This window comes from Aspergillus nomiae (genome assembly GCF_001204775.2).
Source record: "Aspergillus nomiae NRRL 13137 chromosome Unknown contig00326, whole genome shotgun sequence".
Lineage (NCBI taxonomy): Eukaryota > Fungi > Ascomycota > Eurotiomycetes > Eurotiales > Aspergillaceae > Aspergillus > Aspergillus nomiae.
In genome coordinates, this window is record NW_015378381.1 from 14,698 (window position 1) to 37,780 (window position 23,083).

The 23,083-nt window shown below is 50.8% G+C and overlaps 6 protein-coding genes across 6 annotated transcripts; all 6 read right to left on the reverse strand.

Annotated features, from left to right (window-relative positions):
• Positions 1–200: 200 nt before the first annotated feature.
• Positions 201–2,979, reverse strand: ANOM_009509 (M28 family metallopeptidase). The gene is made up of 3 exons (XM_015554765.1): positions 1,955–2,979; positions 523–1,895; positions 201–459 (listed from the first exon to the last, which is right to left on the reverse strand). Exons 1-3 carry the CDS (start codon positions 2,871–2,873, stop codon positions 403–405), a joined length of 2,349 nt encoding a protein of 782 aa, XP_015403577.1. The 5' UTR covers positions 2,874–2,979; the 3' UTR covers positions 201–402.
• A 513-nt stretch (positions 2,980–3,492) lies between these two features.
• On the reverse strand, positions 3,493–5,084 carry ANOM_009510 (RTC4 family protein; the record flags this gene model as incomplete). The annotated part of the gene is made up of 3 exons (XM_015554766.1): positions 3,493–3,770; positions 3,836–4,494; positions 4,602–5,084. 3 exons carry the CDS (start codon positions 5,082–5,084, stop codon positions 3,497–3,499), a joined length of 1,416 nt encoding a protein of 471 aa, XP_015403585.1. The 3' UTR covers positions 3,493–3,496.
• An 866-nt stretch (positions 5,085–5,950) lies between these two features.
• On the reverse strand, positions 5,951–9,507 carry ANOM_009511 (DUF726 domain protein; the record flags this gene model as incomplete). The annotated part of the gene is made up of 2 exons (XM_015554767.1): positions 5,951–7,291; positions 7,354–9,507. 2 exons carry the CDS (start codon positions 9,505–9,507, stop codon positions 5,951–5,953), a joined length of 3,495 nt encoding a protein of 1,164 aa, XP_015403586.1.
• A 2,766-nt stretch (positions 9,508–12,273) lies between these two features.
• ANOM_009512 (C6 zinc finger domain protein) lies at positions 12,274–14,659 on the reverse strand (the record flags this gene model as incomplete). The annotated part of the gene is made up of 3 exons (XM_015554768.1): positions 12,274–13,208; positions 13,280–13,557; positions 13,608–14,659. The coding sequence occupies 3 exons, from the start codon at positions 14,657–14,659 to the stop codon at positions 12,274–12,276; spliced, it is 2,265 nt and encodes a 754-aa protein (XP_015403583.1).
• A 2,641-nt stretch (positions 14,660–17,300) lies between these two features.
• On the reverse strand, positions 17,301–19,384 carry ANOM_009513 (uncharacterized protein; the record flags this gene model as incomplete). Its single annotated transcript, XM_015554769.1, has 2 exons — positions 17,301–17,721; positions 17,778–19,384. 2 exons carry the CDS (start codon positions 19,382–19,384, stop codon positions 17,301–17,303), a joined length of 2,028 nt encoding a protein of 675 aa, XP_015403584.1.
• Positions 19,385–21,778: 2,394 nt separating this feature from the next.
• On the reverse strand, positions 21,779–22,336 carry ANOM_009514 (carboxymuconolactone decarboxylase family protein; the record flags this gene model as incomplete). Its single annotated transcript, XM_015554770.1, has 1 exon — positions 21,779–22,336. One exon carries the CDS (start codon positions 22,334–22,336, stop codon positions 21,779–21,781), a length of 558 nt encoding a protein of 185 aa, XP_015403587.1.
• Positions 22,337–23,083: the final 747 nt, after the last annotated feature.

Sequence of the window (23,083 nt, forward strand, 5' to 3'; positions counted from 1 at the left end):
AAACAAGTTAATAGTCATGCTTGGACCCGTGACTCTCTCTCCACTGCAAGGGCTTCGGATTCTTTTCCGATTTTATGAGTCAAGAGATCCTTTACTCCGCTTTTATATCACTCGTATTGAAGACCACAGCCTCTCTCATTCCTTGTCGGACACACCTCGGGGTAATAAATAGGCTTAGATCCATGTAACATGCATCTGCAACCATGACTGAGAAGGTATAGTACTCTGTATTGAAGTCCTACTACGACGCATCCTGCGGTCAGCTGCTATATACATTTCTAACCACCAACGCTACGTCACATTCTTCTCTGTATACTACTGATTCTGAAGCTACGATGGTAGATGTTCTCAGCTCCGCTTTCTCCTGCCATCTATCCAACCACCAATGATCATCTATCTGTATCATTGAAGCACTTTCGTAGCGGCTTCCAGGCGATCAACAATGATAGAGCGCCATTTCTAAGGAAAATCTCACGTTAGCGGAGTCGTCATGAAAGCTGAGCAGGGTGTTTTCTGCCTTACCTGGGCATTTGCCGCATCACCGGCATCAAAACTCTCCACCAAGCCAGGGTACGTCGCACCCGAGTATCCGGTCCAAAGGCCGGGCGCAAACACCACATGCTTGAACCACTCGCGCCCATCGAGTCCGGGTTCGTACAAGAAAGCCCGTTCAAGGGCCTTGTACTTGTCATTAACCACGCGAATCTGGAAGTAGAGCCTAACCTTCTTCCACCACAGGTACCAGGGAAGATCTTCATCCAGCTGGGCGGTCAGATCAGCGGCATTGGCGTCAAATTTCTGAGCCGTAGCCTGGAACTCGGCGACTGCTCTGTCCAGAGACCCGAAGTCGAACTCGCCGCCAGGCAAGTTCTTTGCACTGGGCTTGATCTTCTCCAAATATTGACCAAGACCAGCACTATAGTCAGACGCACTAAATGACAGTACAGGGGCCTCGACCAGCTTGGCGGCCGCCAGGGACCAGAGCTTAGTGCAGGCTTCATGGTAGAGCCAATTAGGGTCACCAAATCGATCCATCCAGTCGAAGCTGTCATAGTTGGAGTGATAGTGGTATACGGGGTCCTTGGGGCCACGGCCGAAGCCCAGGTCAAGGCTGGCCACACCCGCAAAGTCCTGGAAAGCAGTGAAGTCACTACCGCTACCCATGGTCGCAATGTGGCCATCCCAGACATCACGAACCGTTTGGCCTTCAATAGTCTGGTTGGGAGACTGGACGAGGCTAGTAACCTCATAAATCAAACTGTTCAGGAGCGGGGCTGCCCGAGGGCCAAGAACAGTTCCAGAGGCAGCCACGTCAACATTGAGATAAGCAACGTTGGCTTTGGAAAGCCACGGAAGCTTGTCTTCCACCCACTCTGTTGATCCTAGCAGTCCATACTCTTCTCCGTCCCAGCTGGCAAAGACGATTGTGCGCAATGGCTTCCAACCTGCCTTGAGAGCTTCGCCAAAGCTGCGAATAACTTCATTGAGGACAGCGGAGCCACTGTTCGGGTCTCCAGCACCACCAGCGATCCACGCATCCCGGTGGTTGCCCAGAATGACCACCTCGTCCGGAATAGCACCCTTGATGGTGCCAATAACGTTCCACAGGGGGGTAGTAACGTATTCTTGTTGATTGTCCAGGTTAATTACCACATCATCTGGTGAAGGGCCAATGTTATATTCAACGCCCTTGCTGCCAAGTTTTCCGCCATGCCATCCCTTAGGGAAGTCCACTGCTTTGGGACCATGTCCATTAAGAGCCTTCAAAAAGGGTATGGCCTCCTTGTACGAGATTGGAATCGAAGGAATGGATGGGATCGCATGACTAGGATCCTTACGGTCACATCCGGGCTTGGATGGCCAACCAGGTGTAGTAGGATCGCCGGGTGCAAAGCCTGATTCACAGTCAATCAACTATTTATCGATCTAGCACATGAATGCCGTGGGGACTTACTCAGGAATTGGGTGCTACCCCGTTGCACAGCACTAGGATTCCGGGCCGGACCCTCGGGGTACGGCTTGTATCCGTTTTCCTCGGTAACCTCACCATCGCCCTCTGGGTCGTCATACAAGATCACACCCACCATGCCCAGCTCCTGTGCGCGCTTCACCTTCAGACCACGGAAGATGTGGCCATACTTGGCGATCGCAATCTTGCCAGCAAGACTGACATTGGCATCAACCAAATCTTGGTAATCCTGATAAGAGCCGTAATTGACGTAGACGAATGGAGCAGTGACATTTCCAGTGGCCGAATAGCCATGGAAAGTAGGCACGCGGTCAGGCAGACCACTGGTGCCATCCTCCTCTAGGACGTCTTCTTCTAGGGTAGCCTCGAACGTAACTTCAGTCTGATCCTTGGACTTCTTTAGCAGAGCCAGGCGGTGGTCCAGAGGGTAGTTGATGTAGACGTCGTAGGCCACGATTTCAGTGTCCTGGATGCCAAACTCTTGCCAGCGCTCTTGGGTCCAGATCGCCTGGCTCAGGTTTTTGCCGGCGAGATGAGGGCCTGCCGTATAATAACTGCTCCATTCCCGTGCTTTCTCCGCGGACGGAGTCGTCTGAAGAATTGCCTGCAGCTCCTCATACTTGAGACCGTGACCCTGGGGCCAAGCCTTATGGGGGAATGGACGCGCTCCAGGGAGATACGACCAGATGGAGCCATGCTCCCGGGGAAAGACAGCTGTGGGAAGAAGGAACAAGAACAGAGAAAACACGAGCAGCGTTCCGAGAGTGAAGCTACAGAACCGTCGTAGCCTATTATGGGGATACCGGTGCCGCTGGGGAGCGACGCTGACCACCTGCAGGAGGGGCGTGGATTCGGAGGGCGCCATGGTGTGTGGCATGGACTTCTCCCTCATCTCGGGGGGCATGGTTCAACTAAGTGAATTGAGGGGATCGGAGGAAATAGCGGTCAGACATGGAACAGACGATCGCTCGCATTGATCAATCTGCGTGTTCAGTGTGACAGCTCCTATGCAAGGTTGGAGAAAGGGCGAGAGGATTTGGGGGCGCCTGGAGGGCTTTTTATCTAATCGGCAGCCCTACGTAATGGACAGTCATTGGGTCTCTTTATCGGTCCCGTGCGGAGTCCGGAGCAAAAGCGGAGCTCAAAGCTTATCGACGTTCCCGTATTAGCCGAACGCCCAGTTTGATAGCTACAACTTAGTTACTATTCTTGCTGGGAAAAGTGTTACTCCATACTGTCTCAATCCTACCACGGCTCCTACACAACTGACGACCCGGCCGCCTTGCTCGTTGCATGCTACTACTCTGGTAAGAAAAAAAATCAAGTCCGTACATTGAAACCCACGAATCGCACGCCATCCGTCGCGTATATGAGGCAATCTTCCATCATCAACATCGTCGAAATCACAAACACAAGAGGTATCACGTGCCACGCTTCTCTTATATACAATCAAGACCAGATACGCAGTATGCGAACAGGAAGGGAAAATCAACAAACAAGCAAAGAAAGAAGAACATGAGGGTACAGTTACTCATCAACTGAATGCCCCTCAAGTTCTTCGGGAATCGGAACCTTGTCGTTCAATGCGAAGTTTAACTTTTCACCAATATCGATGCTATCGCGCAAGATCTGCCGAGCGGCTTCGTCGCTAACCCCCATGTCTTCCTTGACCAGTCGGACCGCTAGTTCAGGCACGAGCACAGCTTGTGCGTAACCCACCACGCCAGCCGACTTCACAATGTGGTCGCTGGCCGCCAGGCGGCGTAGCTTACGCGAGAAACGTGTGGTCAAAGCTTGTAACCTGTCCAACCCTTGCATTAGCTTCGGATGTATTACAATTGGGGCGAGTAACAGAGGAAGCCTCACATTTTACCAGAGCCTCGAGTCCCGTAATAACCGCAAGAGATCGTCTCCAAACCATCGCCCTCCAGTGTCAGCCGGAAGTTCTTGGCCTTTCCGGCTTTTAAAGTCGAGTCTAGGATGTTTCGGTAGTAGGACTGGCTATCTGGGACCAAGAGGCCCTCTAAGTCATCAAAATAGACACGGATCCGGTCGTCGAACGTATCCCAATCAATAGCTGGATAGCCCTTATCGTGCCACTCTTTCTCGGCCGCGGTCTTCTTATGCGAATCGCAGAACCGCTGCTGCTCTCGAATGCGCTGTTTTGGCTGTGACTGAAACCGTAACAAGAGCTCTGGGTCTACAGCTTCTTTACACCAGGGACATAAAGACTCCTTCGGCTTCTGCACGTCGTTCGCATCATCAAATAGTACATCTTGTAAACCGGTCTCAGATAGCTCGCTAAGCGGGGAGCTAAGGGGCGAAGCATCGTCATCATCCGAGTCGAAGATAGCAGGTTCTCGTGCAGAGGAGGGCGCAAAGGAGGAGCTAGAGACAATATCATTCGGAAGAGGGGGAGGAGCCTTGAACTCGGGGGATGAGCGTGATTTAGACGGCGGGCTTTTGATGTCAATATCCTGAGGGACCTTAAATCCATTATCCTTCTGGGATTCCGTGTCCATGTTCTTTGTTTTTTGTCAGCACTCGGCGAATTGCCAGCCGACTTCGGCTTCAGTCGACTAGAAGAAGGCGAATCATTTTGTAGAGGCGTGCTCGATTTCGTGGAATAGACTTCAGAGTTGCGCTTCTTCTTAGATCCATAATCGGCCCTAGACCTCTTCAGGGTTTGTGAAGACCACCCACACTCTAGAAAAGGATCGCCATTGTCATTCTCATCGACGGTAACAGTATCTTTTAACGCCCTCTTACGACTCGAGCGTTGAGGCCTCGGACTCTCAAATCCTCTCTTTGTCCGCGGGGTTTGTAGCGATGTACTATTGTCTCTCGACGTCTCCGCTAGTTTCTCCTCCAAAGTCGGCCCTGAGCGACGAGGCGTGCTCTCATTCCCGAACTCGTCATCCAGACTGGCATTGCTTCTCGTTTCTTCTTCACTGGAGCTCACAGGTTCATCATCCGTGGCCGGTTCGGGCTTAGTAACAGGCTCAGGGGCTTCTTTGTCCCGAAAAGTCGACAGCAGAGGTTTTCCGTGGTAATTTTGTCTTGTCAAGCGGTTCGATGCGTAGCTCGAATCGGGTTTCGGCCGAGGGGTGACCATAGTGGCTCTCGGGTCGGGGAGTGGCTTGGGACGTGCGGCGTGTTTCGGGGCGATTGCGCATTTGTTTAAGTAAGGAAATCGTGCATAGGAATTGTTTTATGAATGAGGGAGAACCAAGTGAAGAGCGATCATTCTCGGAGATCGGGGGGTTGGCAGGAAGACGGGGAGAGACGCGTGTGGTGACACGCTATCGATAACTCCGCATTTAAATCAATCTAAGAAGAAAAAGTAAGGCGCAGCTGATCCTTGGCTTCAACTCTTGCAGAGATCTGACAGCCATTGATGGTCAATTCAATTTAGCTCCATCAATTTTATATTCAGTGGCCATATTTGAAAAAGAATAATAATATATATATCAAATGCAGCTAAGGGGTGTTAACAATAATCTAAACCGCGTCGCAAGACTCGGAACATCGTAATAGCTTGCAATCCTAGCAAGACATGAAGAAGCGCTCAAGATAGTGAAAAAAGAAAAAGAAAAGGGAAAGGAAAGGGCTTGCGACAGATTATTATGCTGCATCGTGCCCTGGATTGAAAAATATGCAAGAACAAAAAAGATATGCTCTCCCAACCAGAACTCGATAGACAATATGGAACCCTGGGTCTCCAATGCAAAATACGGTCAACGATTCGCACCTTCTATGAACGCGAAAGATGAGATAGTGGAAAGCAAAAGGTAACGTTGAAAGGACAGAGGCAGAGAAGATGGAAGAAGTCGAAGATAGGAAAAGGCGAGATATAACAAAGGCAAGCCAACGGATGAAGCAACAACTATTCGTACTTCAGCGAGAATTAGACAACAAATAGCGTATAACCAAGCCTGACACATGCATCTTCGTTCTAGTCTTTATAGTCGTGGAACCACATCACTCGAAACTCATAGAAATCTCTCCTTCTTCCCCGTTCCCTATGTCGTGATCAGCCCAGGCATTGCGCTCCAGAGCCAATGCGCCAAGTGCACTGGCACCGACACCAGCAGCAGCACCGATACCAAGACCGGCTGGCGTCGTCAATGATGATTGCAGCTCTGGCCGTGTAGAATTGGTATCGTATGAAGGAGCAGTTGTGGGCTCATAAAATGAATGTGAACGCTGTGGTGGCTCATGATAGGAGGTATCGAACGTCATTTCTATCTCTTCTTCTTTATGGGTAGAAGGCTGCAGATCATGGGAAGCGCTGGGCACAGAGTAAGGCTTGGGGGGCGACTGAGGGGCGGATTTGGTGAGATTGACAGCTTTCGCAGTATCCTTGCTATCGGACGGAGCCGGCGTAACTGGGGCTGAGCAGGGCGGAGAATTCAAATCAAGCTTCATAGGAGGCAGCGTCGACTCGAGCTGTTTGACTTCGATACTTTCGGATGCGAGTTCGGCTCTGATCGCATCGATATCAAACAACACACTTCCAGTTCCGTTGCTATCGACCGAATCTCGCGGTGTGGCATTGTTACGCTCCACGTCGTATGTTTCCCAGCCTTTCTTTTGAGCCAACTTGCCTCGTTTGAACAAACCGAACCGTTTCTTTTCTGGCTTTGCCTCAGCTTCTCGTCGAGCCTCGTCGATCTCACGGATAAGCTCTCTTTGTCGCTCGGCGTGGTTTTCCGGATCGGGGTCCTCGAGCTCTGCGAACTCGTCTCCCAAAACCTCCCACCCAACCTCTTTCAACAGTCGGGGCATTGCTGCTCGGTAGTCCATATGACCGTTCACGAGCTTGGTAACGTCGAAGTTCTCGAGGCCGGGGATCCCTTCCACGGGAGCGAGACCAGCCACACGCATGATTCCACCGCTTGTTGCACGAAAGAGATAGCCCAGGATCCAATCATTTGAGGAATACCCGTTCACAAAACGGCCCGATACCACACCACGAGCCTTTAAATATTCATCTTTGTTGGCCACTATAGGCGACCCGAATAGATAGACGTTCTGCACGAGTCCGTGAGCACCTCGATCTGCAAGCTCTTTGAGGCAAGAAAAAATAAGGCGAGCGCCGAGAGAGAAGCCCAAGAGTGTGACAGGCCGCTTCCCAAGATTGCGTTCCATCAAAGAATCAGCCAAAATCAGCCCGGCTGCGTTCGCGCGGGCCAATGAAACGATCCATGGGTTATCAATCAAGTACGACAGTTTCGTCAGGACAAGTGGCAACTGCAGAGACGACATTAGGGCTACTAGAACCGTGCTTCCAAGGACTTGTTGCAACCCTTGAGTTAATGCCTAGTAACAGTTAGCAACTACGCAGGGATAGATGTACACAAGAGACGCGTCCTGACACCTACCTCTGTAGCAAGAATATTGATGGTATCTCCCATGCTCCGAAGCATTTCAGGCTCCCAGAGAACCGAATACAGATCTCCCATGATAGGATCCACCGTACTGAAGGGCAATCGGACGTCATCCACCTTACCAGTCATCCAACCAGACACGGTGACAATCAGGTTGACTCTTTTGTTGTTGTGCAGGGGACGGTACTCGAAAGTCTGGACAGCTCCTGTACGCCTGTTGGAAGCCCTCAGCCCAATCGTGGATCCGGTCAAGGTGGCTCCAGAAGCAATAATCGCCGTACCACCCACTCCTCCCAGGAATGCACCAGTTCCTGTGATACCTACAGTGGTAAACCCAGCTGCAAGGCCAGCACCAATCACTGGGGCCAACAACCCAGCGGAGAGACCAATGACCAACCCACCACCAACAGTGGCCAGGCCCATAACGATATATTTTCGCTTCAGGGCCATCTTTCGGCGTTTTTCCATGTGATCCGACTCATCCCAGGTTTCTTTGTCCGCTTGTTCCTGCATTTCCAGAGCATCGACCACGCGCTTTTCGAACCGGGCAATTTGTAGCCAGGGCACTTCCATAGACTCGCCTACTTTTTCCAGTAACGTTCGTGACCGTGCATCATAAGTCGAATCTGCAATGAGGACAAGGAAGAGATCACAGAGCACCGTCCACCGAAGATCTATATCAATCTTTGACGAAGTGGGAAGCTGAGAGGGGGTTCGGACTTCGGGAAGATCTTCGCCTTCGTGTGTCTCATAAGGCGGAGGAGGCGTTGACCTGTCAAAGTCGGAGGATAGACTGCTTCGATATTCATCCTTGAGGCTCGGAGTCGCGGGGGATGATAGGGAGTTCTTCGGCGTGTCAACTTCCTCAGCTAAAGGATTCTTGACTCGAGCATTCTGCATGAGAGGTCGGACAAGATCTGCAGGTTGGACGCCATGTTCCGCCAATTGTTCGATCATCACCTGCTCAGCGGCGTCGATATCCATATGAGCATAGATCCTAGCCATGATTGTTTGGCCCCATTGACGCATTGAGTCAATGGTCTTTTGTTTCGCCTTGCGTGTACCCTTCGTTGCGGGAACCCGGTCCAGGTCTTTAGTCATCTGGAATATAGCCAATCTGGCAACTCCGACGTATGCTATCCTTTGACTCTCCGTCAGCAGATCCTTTGTGGCCTGCAATTGACTGACGGCGTCGCGCAGCTCCTCCTCCCCTTCTACACCAGTAGAGTTGTGAGCTGCTTCCCTAAACAGATAGCTTGTATCTTCATCTAGACTTGTCGCCGACTGAGCGTCTTCATCAAGTTGCACTCGAGTATAGCCCTTTCCAGCGCCTCCCAAGCCCCTGTACACTGCGTCATTATCCTCTGGTTTGGCACCACGAGCAACTAGTCTCCCAAAGTCGTCATAAACATCGAACTCGTCAATAGCAGGCATATCCTGCCACCCACCATCACTTTGTACTTCATCCTCGTCCTCCGATTCCTTAGACTCATAAAGCCGCTGATGTGACCATTCCGAAGCTTTCAGACTCGACCGTTTCTTTTGTACAGCATCTGACTGTGTAGAAGCAGAGGGGTTTTCTGCACTTGGCTTTTCCGTGTAAGGAGGCGGCGAGGGGCCGTCCTCGTGGTCAGGGAGTGAGCCACCAGAGGTAGCATGTTTCTCATTGCTCGCAGGTACGCTTGAATCCTTCTCTCGGGGAGATTCAACAGGATGCTGTTCGACTGCTGGTGAAGATTGCGTCCCGTTCTCTGCATCCTTTCCCTTCTCGACTGATTTTGTGTTTTCCTCCTCCTGGGGTGCTTCTGGCTTTGGATCATTTGTTACGGGCTTGCTCTCCTGTGAAGTTGACTGGTTATCACCTGGGCCCGAGACAGCCTCTCCAACATCGTGGAATTCCTCATCATCAGACGATTCACTCGAGCGTACAGGCCGAGCACGAATTCGAATCGGTAGCCCAAACTCATCTACCTCCTCTGTTGTCGATTCTGCCGTCGGCTCCCTCCCCGCATTGCCCCCGGCCGGACTAGCATTCTCCTTCTGTGATATGATATCGGGGGATCCTGTACTGGCCGTGATCTGGGCATGCTCCGGTTCGTGCGAAACAGCGGGGTCGCGAGAGTGGTCAACGGTCGCACTGGAGGTCATACTTCATCGGTATCCCTAGGTGGAAATCGGTTTCAATCGCCCAAATCCTGTCTTTCACCCTTTAACCACCGTGAAGATTCCCGCATAGACCACGCATAAGATCACCCATGCGCGCGAACGCACCGCCACGAATTACCTACGCTGCCAATGTACTCGCACGTTCCGGGCACAGATCGTGACGAGCTCAGACTGTCGGGGGAGCTCAGTCGTACGCTGACCGTTCTCAATCTCTTTCGGGGGAATGGAATTGATACAGCCGTCGGTATAGATTCAGGGGGACAGGATTCCTCGTCGGGTGGGGTGTCACCGATAGGCAACAGGAAAGTTGAAAGAAGTGGAGGGCGTGTGTGAAGAGTTGATCGGGAGCGCAAGGACCTCTTTGTTTTTCTTCTTCTCCTGTGTTATTATTTTTGTTCTTTTCTGTAGAAAGCAACGATTCCGGGTCTTGGCTAACAGGCCTCTCTGCGACCGGGCAGTGTGGTGCAATCGTCCCGAAAGCGGCAACGGGGGTGGAATGAACCCGTGGTTTGCGGAAGAGAACCTTAAGAGAACGAGACATGGTCAGGGCAGTGCTCACGTCAGTGGCTCTTTAGCGTGTGTGTCTTGGGGGATGTCTCGAGTATTGTAAAACCCTCCGGCCCCCCCCCCCATTGTTGTCAGCATTGGGCTATCTTTATATGCCCCTAAGACAGTTCTTTCAATCTGATACATTGATCCAGTACCATTATGAATAAGGTTACATCCGACCACGATCGTGGTTCTCCTGGTCGGTCGGCAATACTGGTTGCATTTACCCATTGATACACGTCTGTTACAGATCGATTAGCTAATCCGGGGCCTCTGCGGAGTTGATTTCCTGGGCTCGCTTATTAACTCCGTATAAGGACGATACTACTCCGTACCTAGTAGTAATTACTTCTAAAGTGAACTAGAGTAAAGGATCTTAGGAGTAAACACTATGCTCATAGAAGTACTCGACCATGTGACTGGATTCCTTTTTGAACCCTACGACCAAATTTATACATCACTCTAATTTTGAACCAACAAACGAATGTCCAAGACGTCACCTTTCAAATATATATCTTCACTCAAATATATGGTCTCCAATTGTCCATATAGCACACACACACACCAAAAAAAGAAAAGAGAAAGAAAGAAAGAAAGAAAGAAAGAAAGAACACAAAAAACATACCCGACACAAAGTAAACTGACTAAATCGAGCACCATAGAAAACACCATATCTAATGAATCCCAGAAAAACCCGTGATTCTCTCCACCATAGACAGAACCACAGTAGCACCATTTTCCCACGATGGCTTGAAAACCCCCCCAGTCACCGTGAAGGAATACCCACATTCTAGAAGAATGACCTCCCTTCGCCAACGTCTTCGCTGTACCACCCTTATCTAGATCTCGTCGAGCAGTCCGACTTTGGTCGGTTTGTACGCCGGCCACCGGTTCGGCATGCGGGTTCGAGAGGTCTTCTCTGGCATTGTCGGCTCTTGATCTGGCCCGTCCCATCAGGGTCCCCCGGTCACATGGTTTATGGGTTGGTTATTGTTCAATAGGACAGGAATCATATTATCGAAGGTTATGAGGGAACTCACGGGGGGCCGAGGGCTCCTTGTGAGATAGACCAGAGAGATAGATCAAAGGGGCCTGACATATTACTTGACGTATGTAGTTATCGTGGCCTTGTGAATCTCGCAGCTTCTTACTATGAAAAGAATCTAACTGTCTGGAGGGGGCTTTTTGTATCTCTGTAGAGTGTTAGGGCTGAGGGTTACAAAATCCTCCGTCAGAGGGTCCATGCTCATCAGCCTGTCCTTATTGGATATTGGAGATGAAGAACTTGGATGCTTTTTCTTTTTCAAAGCAATGTACTTTAATACAGCGTGCACATAAACGAAGGGGAGTAGTTTTGTTGTATTAAAGTCGTACCTCCCCAAGAGTGGAGACCACAATCATTGGTAGTGGAATCCACACTGACATGCTTTTCCACAAGGCTATTATCTGCCGATGGAATGCCGAATATTGATTGAGACTTAGTCAAAATTAAACTTCTCCCGGATCTAAGAAACTCTAAGTGGGCAAACTATCCAGTATGCATATTTTAGCGACTGAGCTCAGACTCGGCTATCTCTAGAACCACGGGAAATTTCACGGTTGCCGACGAAACGGGCGCAATACGCACGGCTGGGACGCACAACGTTCGCAACCCATGAAAAATCAAATACTAGTACTGCTGGAAAGAGTCTCGCGGAGTCACCTCCGTATTTAGCCAGGCAATTTAGCCGTGCCAAACTTCCGCAGATGCTCTGGAAGCATGCCGAAAGTGGAAACATTCCCACGATCCGTCGGACGTTCGGGGTCGACCGAGTCTCCGAGAAAGGGAACGTCGAAATACGCGCTGCTACGAACTAAACCGTTGGGGGCCTTCCTCCGAAGTTTTCCCACAGGTTTCACCTGATGATTTGATTTGATTTCATTTGATTAGATTTGATTTGATTTGATTTCGTTTCATTTCCTTTCAACCCCTCCCTTTCTTCCTCTGTCCTCTGAGAAATCTATCGAATCTGGGATTCAGTCTCTCTTTCCACGGCGCTGGTCATTGTCCAGAATGACCCATTCCACCATGTCCAGAGAGAAGCGACTAAGAACATTGAACGTTTGATCACGCAAAAAACCCCCCATGGCACCTTCCCGGGAAAAAATGTACTCCAAACTAACTCCGTCCGAACCATCGTACCTGCATTTGGGACCCCTTTACATCCCCGGCAACGGAGGCATCCCGCAGATACTTCCATCGGGAAGCCAGCCGTCAAGCTCCATCCCTGTTCGAGGAGGACCGGGAGGCTGGCTTGGCTGCGGGGGGTCCAGCGCAACACCTGGCTGCGAAAATTCTCCATATGGGTACTGAGTTGGTACCACAGGCGAGCGGTAGCCGGCATATTGATTCATGACATAAACTGGCTGATTAGCTTGATCAGCCTGCCACATTGTGTTCGTGGCCGCCGATGCTCCATAGGCCCCATCCATCGGGTGCATAACTGCGATCTGTGGCACTTCGGCATTCATTGCAAGGGTTCTTACTGGCTGCGATGAGTCGGCCGAGCTGAACTGTGCAGTCTGTATGGGTGCCGGGCTCACAGAGCGCCGTGGACTCGCACTCGGCGGTGGAGCAAGGCCGACGTCAGTCTGCATCTGTCGCTGCTGAAACCGGTCGTACCAGTTTCGAGCCTTCATCCCGACAATATACAACCACCGGCTGGGGATCTTGTACTTCATATTGCCGCTTGCCTCAGTTAGCCTTCTCGTCATGGCCTCTAAGTACATCTCAATATTGACGGACTGAGGGCTCACGAATTCGCCCAAGGCTCCTGACTTGACCGAAAAATAAACCTTCAGGAGTGACATGACGGCTACACCGACTCGGGTGTAAATGAGATTGGGGAGTTTCCGCATCAAGTCCGTGTCACAACTTAGGAAGAAGTCGAGCATCTCTTGAGCTGCATTCATCCATTTGATTGTGATGTCTACGCGAATAGCGCTCAGAGGGGTCTTTGGCCGCTGGTGGGCATCGTCCGGTGCGGGGAGTACATAATACTGTTCCTTAATCGCATCGGGGTCTCGATAACCTTCGCCGACGCCGAGCTCGTAAATAGCGAGGTTGGTAAAATGGTATTCGAAGGTCATCGTCACTGACAAGCAAGAAAGTGGTCAGCCTTGGTCCCGCTATCGTTCCGATCTTCCAGATATCGAGGAGTATTACCGGTGAGCATGTCCGCCGAAACGTTCTTTTTCCAATTCTGCATTTGGTTGTCGAACCACCTCAATATGACCTGGACTCGTGATTCTGTCAGTGGGGTCGTTGAGCTGGTATCGTCCAGACCGAAGGAAGCCATCGCTTGGTCAACGATCTTCTGTAATTCGAACCAGGTCGCCATGTGTCGATCGATCATATGGGGTGAACGCTCCAGATGTTTTACACATTCGTGCATCCAGTCGTTGAAGAGGAGCAAGTTGGGCCGGCGCGTTTTCATGGCAACGCTGTGTCACGGTTAGCAACTGCCCTCTACGCATGTATTCCTTGTCCTTACTTGGAGGCCAAATGATAACACCCCAGAATTGCTCTGGCCTGTTCCGCCATGTGTTCATCGTACGAACCACGCTTGCTCGCTTTGCGGCTTGCATTATTCGGTATCTTACGTTTGGTGGCCAACCCGATCTCCAGGGCCATGGTGGCGGCGATGTGCGTATACTGATAATTCTGCAGTTTCAACGGAGATTCTGGTGGGTAGTAAAAGACAATCATCAGGAGCAATGCCTGAACCAACTCGAACGACTTGTCGCCATTGATGAAAAACCGTTCGGCGTAGAGTCGGACCAACTCGCGGTTGAGGACGACCGCCAAACTATCATCTACAGCAATCGCAGCGGCGGCAATTACGGAGAGAAACAGCATGGGCTTCGACCGACGCAGTTGTGCGGCGGTGGTATGTGGAGGGAGCAGCACCATCGGGGCAAAAGCGGTGAGCTCGGTGATATAAAAGGACACCAACTCATTGGCAAATTCCAGCGAGATTAACCCCCGGTCAATGATGTCGCTGCCCGAGGGCTCTTCCAGACTATAGCTGGGCGGGATCGGCGTGGCAGACGCAAAGGCATCAGAACCACTATTCAGGGTGTTTGAGTACGACGACGAGGGTGGCACGCCGGGCGAGAGCTCCATGTTTCTGAAGGATCCCGAGGCACTGCTCGGGGCATCCGGCACAATGGATAAGGTTTCTTGGGGGTCAGTCCCAAAGTCAGGTTCTTCTGAGTCCTCGACTTCGCTGCCACAGCTGCCCGAGCTGCTTTCTTCATCGATGCGGAAGCGGTCCTTGAGCAGGGAGCGCATCTGTCGCATCTCCCTCTCCAACTGAGCCACGCGCGAATCAGTTCGCTTGCGTGGTCGTCGTCGTTGGGGGGCCACAAAGACGCAAGTTCTCTTGGCCTTGGCACATCGCTGGCACTGATTGGGAGATTTGGGGTCAGGAAGGCAGCGGACCTTCAGACCACGACACGATTCACAGGATCGATTTAATTGCTGGGTGGGGGCTGGTTGTTGGAGTATACCCGGGTCACCAGGTGTTGAGGGGGTAGCCGACATGGTCTGTCGGCTTTGGTGAGGTCGTGAGCTAGCGTAGAAAAGGGAAACCCGAAGTGTTATTGACGGAAGCGCAGCGAAGGATCTGAAAAGGTCGACGACGATAACTGACAGAGACCGCTGAAGCTGCTAACGTTATAAAACCCCATCTCTTCAATATGACCAGGGATAGTACATGGCGATGGGGTCGTCCAGGTTATTGGAGAAGCGATGATAGCGGCACCCTGGTCGTCACAGTCCAAACCACGCGATGGAGCAGTAGCTCCATCTAACGGCCTAGCAGTTGTATTTCCGCACCCCAAAAAGGGGAACGCCGAGTAAGCTGCAGAACGACTAAATCCCACACGTTTTCTCACCCGCTCGTGCATCCAGGCTGAACAGGCAGACCGGCAAGCTTCCAATTGAAAATTCCCGCGGCACCGATCCCTCACGCTGCAGAAGTCGTCACCCATGCTGAAGAAGGATTCAGTGTTGACATGGATTGCACGCGAAGGTCGTAGTGGGCCTTGAACAAGCCCCAATCATGTGATCTTCGAGCCACCAAGTGGGATCGAAATCGGTTTTTATTTTTAATTATTATTTTTTTTTTAAAAAAAAATTCATTTTAAAGTTTCTACTGGGTCACACACACGAGAAGGAAACAAATAAAACCACAACGGTTTTTATTTTAAAACTGGGGGCGTTTGATAAGGTCCGCAAGAGGAATACACCCTTGGACACTGCATCGATACCGCCATTGCGTCGTCTACGACACTCGATGGCATTGGGGGGGCGTTGTTTCTCTCTCTCTGCGGTCTTGTGTTCTACTAGTACTCGCCGGAGTATGCACCTTTTCCTCCGTTCTCATCATCAGATCGTGAAACGTCGACAAGAGAAAAAAGTACGGGTATACTCCACCCGGCCAATGAAAGTCAGGAGCGCGCGGAAGAGATGAAGCAGACTTGCTACTAACTAGTCGTCGTCTAGTCGATAGTCGGATGAGATGAACGGGTACCCAGGACTCGGGGCAGGTCCATGAAAGTGGGAAAATCTCATACCTAAAAAATCCTAAAAAATTCCCAAACGAAAATACTAAGACGATCACGGATGCGTGATCGCAGACTCAAACCTGACGAATCAGGGCCACCCGTTCCCCGCAGCGCGACCGACTCACACCAATCAGCGCCACCCGCCGTACCCTTGACAGCCCTGTACATCCATTACCGCGTTGGGGAATTTTTCAGATCCTCCACCTGGATTTGGGCGGATGTCGGCTCTGGCATGACGGAAATTCCCCAATCGATCCCTAGCACAAGCTGGCGATATTGGCTGTAATGATGATCGGCCCTGTGGCATTGGACGAGATACAATCTGGCCTCCCAGCCTAAGGGAACTTACCCCAGCATTGGGGATGTTGCCTGGAGGTACTTCCTACTTAGCGAAGGGTGAGTTAGATGCGCGCGACTTCCGACACCCGCAGTCAGGGCCTCGTCTCCATGACTCTCTCTCTCTCTCCCCCCCCCTCCCCCTCTATGCCGGATGGGGAAGGTCCCTATCATTAAGTTAGTTTAGTGAGCAGTTCGACTATCGACAAGTCATTTACCCTCATTGCCTCCTCTCAGACTAGCGTTCGGACTATGATGATCCTGGTCCCTCAACGCTAAGATAGACCGGCAGCCTGAGTCGGGAAATAAATCACAACAACAACCACAACCACCACGTCGAGTCCATATCTTTTCGCCCCCTTGGACGGGTTGGACCCCAACCCTCCCGCAACACGTGGGACTGCCTGCAAGGTAAGGCCCCTGCAGGCATCCCTGGCGGGCCAATCGATGTCGGCAGGGATCCCACCCACTGCTGGATCAACGGTTTCTTATTGATTGTCCGGCCTGCAATCGTTATATTAATGGATACTGAGAGCAGCGAGTTACTTTGGGCTCACGTCTACGCGGGGCCGTGAGGGTGGCGTTCGACTGGGCGTGAGGGGGGCTAGGTCGAATTGCACTTTTTCATTTTGATATTCCGAACATCTGAATTCCATAGCAACATGAACCCATTCAATTTTCTTTCCCCGCCCCTCCCTTCTCCTATTGACATGGTCCCTATGTTATCCTGGAATAGTACCAAGTACCTAGTAATTGTTCTCCAAAACCAAAACAAGTAAACCTACAAATACCGTCCAGCCCGTCACCCGGCCAATGTTGTCTAGTGACGGAGCCCCAAATCACAAAATTATACAAAAAAAAAATAAAAATAAAAATAAAAATAACTCAGGTCAATCCCCTGCGCCGATTGCTGGCCCAACACGCTAAGCAAGAAGACAATGCAACCCACGAAACAAAAGCAAGGATTAAGACACGGTTGCTCCGAAGCTAAAGTATGATGCTCGAGTCGTAGGGTGGTAATACATATTGACAGAAATCCAAAGTGTACATGGCCCATATCTCTCCACCCAAAAAAGTAAATTCAAAACTGTACAACTGTAGAAGGAGATGAAACGAAGAGAAAACTAGGCAGCCTCATGCAGGCCGTGTGTGGCCTGGGGGATGCAGCCCAGCAGCCGCTGCTCCGTACGGGAAGTAAAGCTCGGGGTATGGGGTGTGATAGGGTTGGGGCGGCGGCGGCTGGAGACCGTGAGGGCCATGGGGTGCTGGAGGGAACGGCGCTACCGTCCGGGGATCGATGGGTGCATACGGCGCCATTGACCCCCGCGCTGGAGGCATGGGTGCCAGTTGGGGATGTGGACCGGGAGGGCCGGGCGCAGCGAGCCTGGCCCAGGCATGGCTGGTGCTGGAGCAAGACCTGTGTCGGCTCTCGGGGCCCCCCAAACTGGACTGTCTGATTTCTTCTTCTTGCCGACAGTCTTGGGAGGTTCGGCTGCCTTTCTGGCAGCTTCGGCCGCCCGATCGGCCTCAATCTGGGCTTTGGATCGTTTCGGGTTACGGGTCCGGCCCTCCCGGTTGAACCGGGCCCAGTGGTTGAGCATGGCCTCTGTCCGCTTTGGATTTTTGGAGTTGGCGATCTTTTCGCGGCGAGCCTTCTCAGCGGGGTCGAGTAATTCATCATGGGCAACGCCTGCCTGAGTGCTGACGGGAGTCACAGTGCTGAATCCCCGCTGGGCGCCGGTTCAATTGGCGCCAACTGAGCCGTGGCAGGACGTGATTGTAACGGCCCAGCGGACGTTGCAGCCTCGCGGCCATGGCCACGACCAACCGACCGAGCTGGCGCCACCGGGGCCACAGGCTGCGGAGCCTCCGAGCCCGCACGAGACATTCCACGCGCAGCTCCCCGCCCGCGGCCCCGGCCCCGGCCACGAACGGAGCCTCGTGAGGGGGCCGGAGACCCTGTGGGTTGAGTATCCAGCTCCCCAGCACGCCGGGTGCGAGTGCGCCGCTTCCCAAATGACTCTTCCTCTATGGGTGCTGGTGTCCCGTTCAATGCCTCGTCGGTCTCGTTGGCTTTGTTGGCTGCTTCCAACTCTGCGGCCTTGCGCTTGCGAGTTGCCTTACCGACGAACTCCTCTCGCGGAGGGTTCTGAAACTTGGGAACATGCTCAACGCCGAATTTCGTAATTGTTGGCCAACCGTCCGGATTAGGATTATTTGGGCCAGCTTTGGCAGTCATCTTTCTGAACTGAGCTGGCGTAGGCTTGAATCCACCTTGAACGAAGGGGTTCTGGTTGCGAACTTTATCTTCTTTCGTTTCATGCTTGTAGCCGTAGAGCATCGCCTCCTTCTTGTCTTCATAAACCTCGGGTCGGTCGAGTTTCCGTGGGTCGCTGGTTGCCTTTACATTTTGCCGGGTTGCATGTTTGCAGAGCTTTTCGATGGCCAAGTACTCGTCTTGCCATACCTTTAGGACATTGGCAACGTTTTCAGTGATGGCGTAAAGCTCATCGCTTGAGCGCAGTTCAGGATCACGGAGTTGGACCAAGAAATTTTCCAGAGGCGAGATCTCAAGAAAGTCTCCTCTAGAGCTCTTGGAGTTTTTGTAAGGTTCCGGGCGTACTAATAATTCAGATGTATCACGTTTCTTGGCACGTTTGGGGTCCTCGAAGACTTTCATCCAGGTTCCACTGATGTTGGCCGATGTCTCTTCAAAACCTCCAGAAAACTTGCTGATTTCATGGAGGTTCCAGAGGTTATGAATACGTTTGTCCAAGGACACCGAATCTTCTTGGCGAGAAAACTCGTGGAGTTGATTGAATAGAGCAAGGTCTGACTCGCCTTCATGACCGTCTCCGTCCCCTTCGGCATCAGGGCCGTCAAGGTCGTTCTGGTCATTTTCGTTATCGTAACCTTCCATGGCTTCAGTACTTTCATGCACACCATCATCGGCGGCTTCCATTAGACCGTCTTCTTCGGCCTCCAGAGCATCATCTGCTTCCGACACTGGTGCTGTGAGTACAGTGTCATCTCCAGGGTGTTCGTCGACGTCATATGCCTCTTCTTTCTCTTCATCGGCGACGCCATCATACAAAGAGAACTTGGCAATGTGCGGATGCATCGTAGCCATGTGTTCTTCGAGAGCCTCATTTTGAGAATATGGATCGTCATCTGAGGACTCGAAGAATTTCCCACACCATGCGCACTTAGCTCTGGGGGTGGTGGGTGAAAGGGATGGCGAGTGAGTAGATGTAGAATGAGCATGGAGTGGCTCGGAGAATTGTCGGCGCAGCTGCGAGTCGTGGCTGGCCATGTCCGAAGTATGGCTGTCCATGTCAATGTCGCTTTGAGCGACTGGAGCCATGGCTAGAAGAAAATGACTTGAAATACTCGAGTCAAGGTAGAGTATTAAATAAAAAGAAAAAAGAAAAATGGATATCCACGATGAGAGGTGATACAATTTTCACACTCTAGGAGACCCAAGACTGGGGCCTACATATACTGTGTTAGTAGAGCTTGGGTTGAAAAGTTCGCTTCCGGTGCCAAGACACCCGGAGTACGTGCAGTGCAATCGTGAACAACAGAGGGTAGCATGTGCAATGGCAGATGGGGAAAAGAAAACCATGTGTGGTAGGGAGAAAAACAAAAAAAAGAAAATTACAGGCGGGCCGCTAGAAGAAAAGCGACCTACCAACAGGGAGTAAAATAGTGGGAAAAACTGAACAAAAGGTTGAAGTAGGTACTTCTGGTGGCCAGACTGGAAGAGTAGTGCCCGGCCAGATGTACTGCACGGGAATGTAACATACCTTTCGAACTGAAGTAAAGAAATCGTTTGTAGAAAATACGGACAGGAATAGTAAGGGATGTGGGGGATAGCGTGTGGGTGTTGGTTGACAAGTTGACAAGTTGACGACGAAAAAGTTGTTTGGGTCTACAGTAGCTCGCAGCCCGTGGGTTGGTCGCGAACGGCTGCCAGGGATAGTACAGTAAATTGAAGTCGTAGTCTTGCCTTCTTGAAAGGGAAAAGTCGAGCGCCGAGCCGGTAGGCAGAGAATCTCGGTATAGTCCCCAACCACGATCAAGACAGAACAAAAAGTGTGCCAATGAAATAACGTGTCGAGTGGATGATGGACAATTTGGTGACTTCCGAGTAGTGTAGTAATTTTAGATGTCCGCAAAGTAGAACTTTGTCGCGGTAAGGAATTCGGGCGGGTATGCAGAAAAAGAAAATGAGGGAAAAAAAAGACTATGCTCTGAACCACGGGCCAAACCGAAATAACCAAAGACTCTCCAAACAAGACAAAGCACAAGTACAGACGTGATGAAAAAGAGAAATTGGGAATCTTTAGAGAAAGTCTCTGCTGGTAGCATGCAGCATGAGGCTGTCAAGGTGATAAAATCTGGAGCGAATAAGCAAGTTTTGCTTCCAATTACGCTCGCGAAAGAGAAGAAGCGCGATGGGCGCAGTCGAGAAGAAAGCGCAAAGGATCAGTGATGAAGAAGAGATTGAAGTAATAGATGGTGGCACAAGCTGTTTGGAGTAGACGTTCCTGGACGAATGGACGTTGTACAGGCCAAGATGGAGTAGTTGTTGTCATGTAGTGTAGAAGAAGTATGAACGTCTGACGAAAGGTTGGTAGACAGACGGTAGAAGGGAAGTGGGAAGAGCCAAGAGAACTAAACGCGCACAGAGGAGGGAATCGAGGAGAAACACAAGAGAACACGGTGGGAGAGACTATCGGATTCGAGGAGGAGGACAGGAAGAGATGTCGCGTTGTGTTGTAGTGAATGATGGCAGATGAAAAAAAATGACCCTACTAACAGCCCGACAGCAACAAGCCTCTTCTCTGTATACAATAGGAGGTAAGGTAGGGAATTTACTATTGGTACCATACAGTATGAGTGGTACGGGAATTAATTACCCACCTAACCTGACCTGGTCAAAGCATCGACGGGCATGGTTAAGCCTGAGGGCCCTATTTTACTCCAGTACGGTAGTGCCATATTTCTTACCTTATTTTACCTGGCCGGACCCACCGGGGGGAAAGTCGATTATGATGGGCCTCCCGGAAAAAAATCGCCTCCGGACAGATCTTCCGCCTAGCCGCATTACATAGTACTCCTCAACCAATCCGAGGCACGATCGAGTTGAACTTGTTACCTGTCTGTATTCTGGAGGTATGGGCACAGGTCCCAATCTGGCTTTTCCGTTGAAAGCACAGTACTGACTGAGAGTACCTTGGACTGTTTTTCTTCCCCAGAGAAATCCAACAACCGATGATTATTCTATTTGTTTGGTATCTTCCACCTGATTCGAAAGGGCCGTCGGTCTCACAAAGAATAAAGATAATATCATTGGAAGCTATCAATAGCTCCCTGTATCAATGGACGTTTCACAGACCCTGCCAATTATTATCGGCCCTGCAATGTTTCTCGATGGACGGCGGGAGGCTGTAATTTTATTCGGTTCGGTAATATATGATACCGAACCTTGACATCATAACTGCATTCGTAACCACAACATACTCAGGTCCGTAGGCCCAACTCTACTTCCTTGAGGTGAGTTTGATGGCATATTCAACTCGATGGGACTACTTCGCAGAGATATCATGTAATCGTCACTATCTGGAATCACAAAATTCATGATAAGAAAGCTGTATGATGAGCAATGATCATGACTCACGGGAGAATGCAGTATACTATAGTTGCATCGCTACTCTATTCATAATATGTATGTACAAATCATCATGCGGTCCCTTTAATGGTTTTTCTCTCCAACGTCCAGTGCAACTAGAAACCGACTAACACAGTTGTAAGCTGCTGCGGTGGCAGTGATTTCCACCACCTCTCGATCATTGAAGAGTCCCTTCAATTCTTGAAACACATCGTCAGGCACAGTAACCGTTTTCGTCATGGCATCTGTATACTTCAACACCGCAGCCTCCTCGGGACCTATCACCTTCTCTTGCGCTTTCTGGGCGATGTCAGCCTGAGCGTCACGAACGACTGCCACCGCTTCCGCACTGCATCCGCCTTCCATGAGCAAAGGCGAGTGTTGATCCCATTCGAACCAGGCTCCGTTGATTACAGCGATGCGGCAGATGATAAGTTCACGAATGGCTTGGGAGAGGCTAGTGCGGGTTCGGATAGCTCCGATGAACGAATTCCACCCATCGGCAACTGGGAACGAGTGCAGAAGGGCGAGATCCAGAGGTATTAAGCCTTTTTCACCACGTCGAGTTTGCACCCGGTTGAGGATTTCTGCCTCTTCAGGAGTGGCGGTAGGGGGCGGATTGGGAACATATGGAAGACGCATGTCGAATAATTTCGCTTGGTAGCTGCAATGCCCCGGCTGGTAAAGCGTAAGGAAGAGGGCGATAACTGTCTTGTTTAACTGTCGGTGGTGAGCTCTGGATTAATTAATCTAGTAATGGGGAGCTATACTAACCTTCTTGAATGAATAGGAATACTGTCCTTAACCGAGACGATGTATGGGAATTATGTTCGCAAAAAGGTCCTTAATTGTATTATCAGGCTAAGACATGTGGGAACATCCCACTATTTATCTTGAGTCATGGTAACGTCTTATCATACCCCACGAGGAGCGGAAAAGTGCGCGGGATCGAAGCCGTAGCCGCGGGTTGAACTATAATGTCCCCCGCAGTCTCAGACAGTTCAATCCTTCGGTTATCGAAAGCTGCCGGATTACAACTTTTACGTGATCATGAATCAATATACTCGTAACAAACCAGTCTAACATTTTCGTAATGCCTTAATGCATAGCAACGGGGCTCCGTGTCTACTGACAGAAAGCCATGTTGCGACGATAATAACAAATTATATTAATTCGAAACATGGTATAGCTGAGGTACATACAAGGTAGGTGGTATAGTTCGCATGAGCACAGAGGTAAAGTTCTGTTTAGAATCTCTTGTGGTCATTGACAGCTTAGGAGTGAATATTGTTTTCCATGTTATGCAAAGCTCAAAGATGTATCCACCAATTTATATGCTAACGAATGTCTGGCCAAGGGTACTCATAATGGCACATACATGATGTGATG

What these genes read in the sequence shown, in the direction of transcription:
- ANOM_009509 (XM_015554765.1), bottom strand. Translation starts at nt 2,873, where the DNA reads ATGCCCCCCGAGATGAGGGAGAAGTCCATGCCACACACCATGGCGCCC. An exon ending in GGGTAGCACCCAATTCCTGA is followed by an intron (nt 1,896 to 1,954) that starts GTAAGTCCCCAC and finishes ACTGTGAATCAG; the next exon opens with GCTTTGCACCCGGCGATCCT. An exon ending in GTGATGCGGCAAATGCCCAG is followed by an intron (nt 460 to 522) that starts GTAAGGCAGAAA and finishes GATTTTCCTTAG; the next exon opens with AAATGGCGCTCTATCATTGT.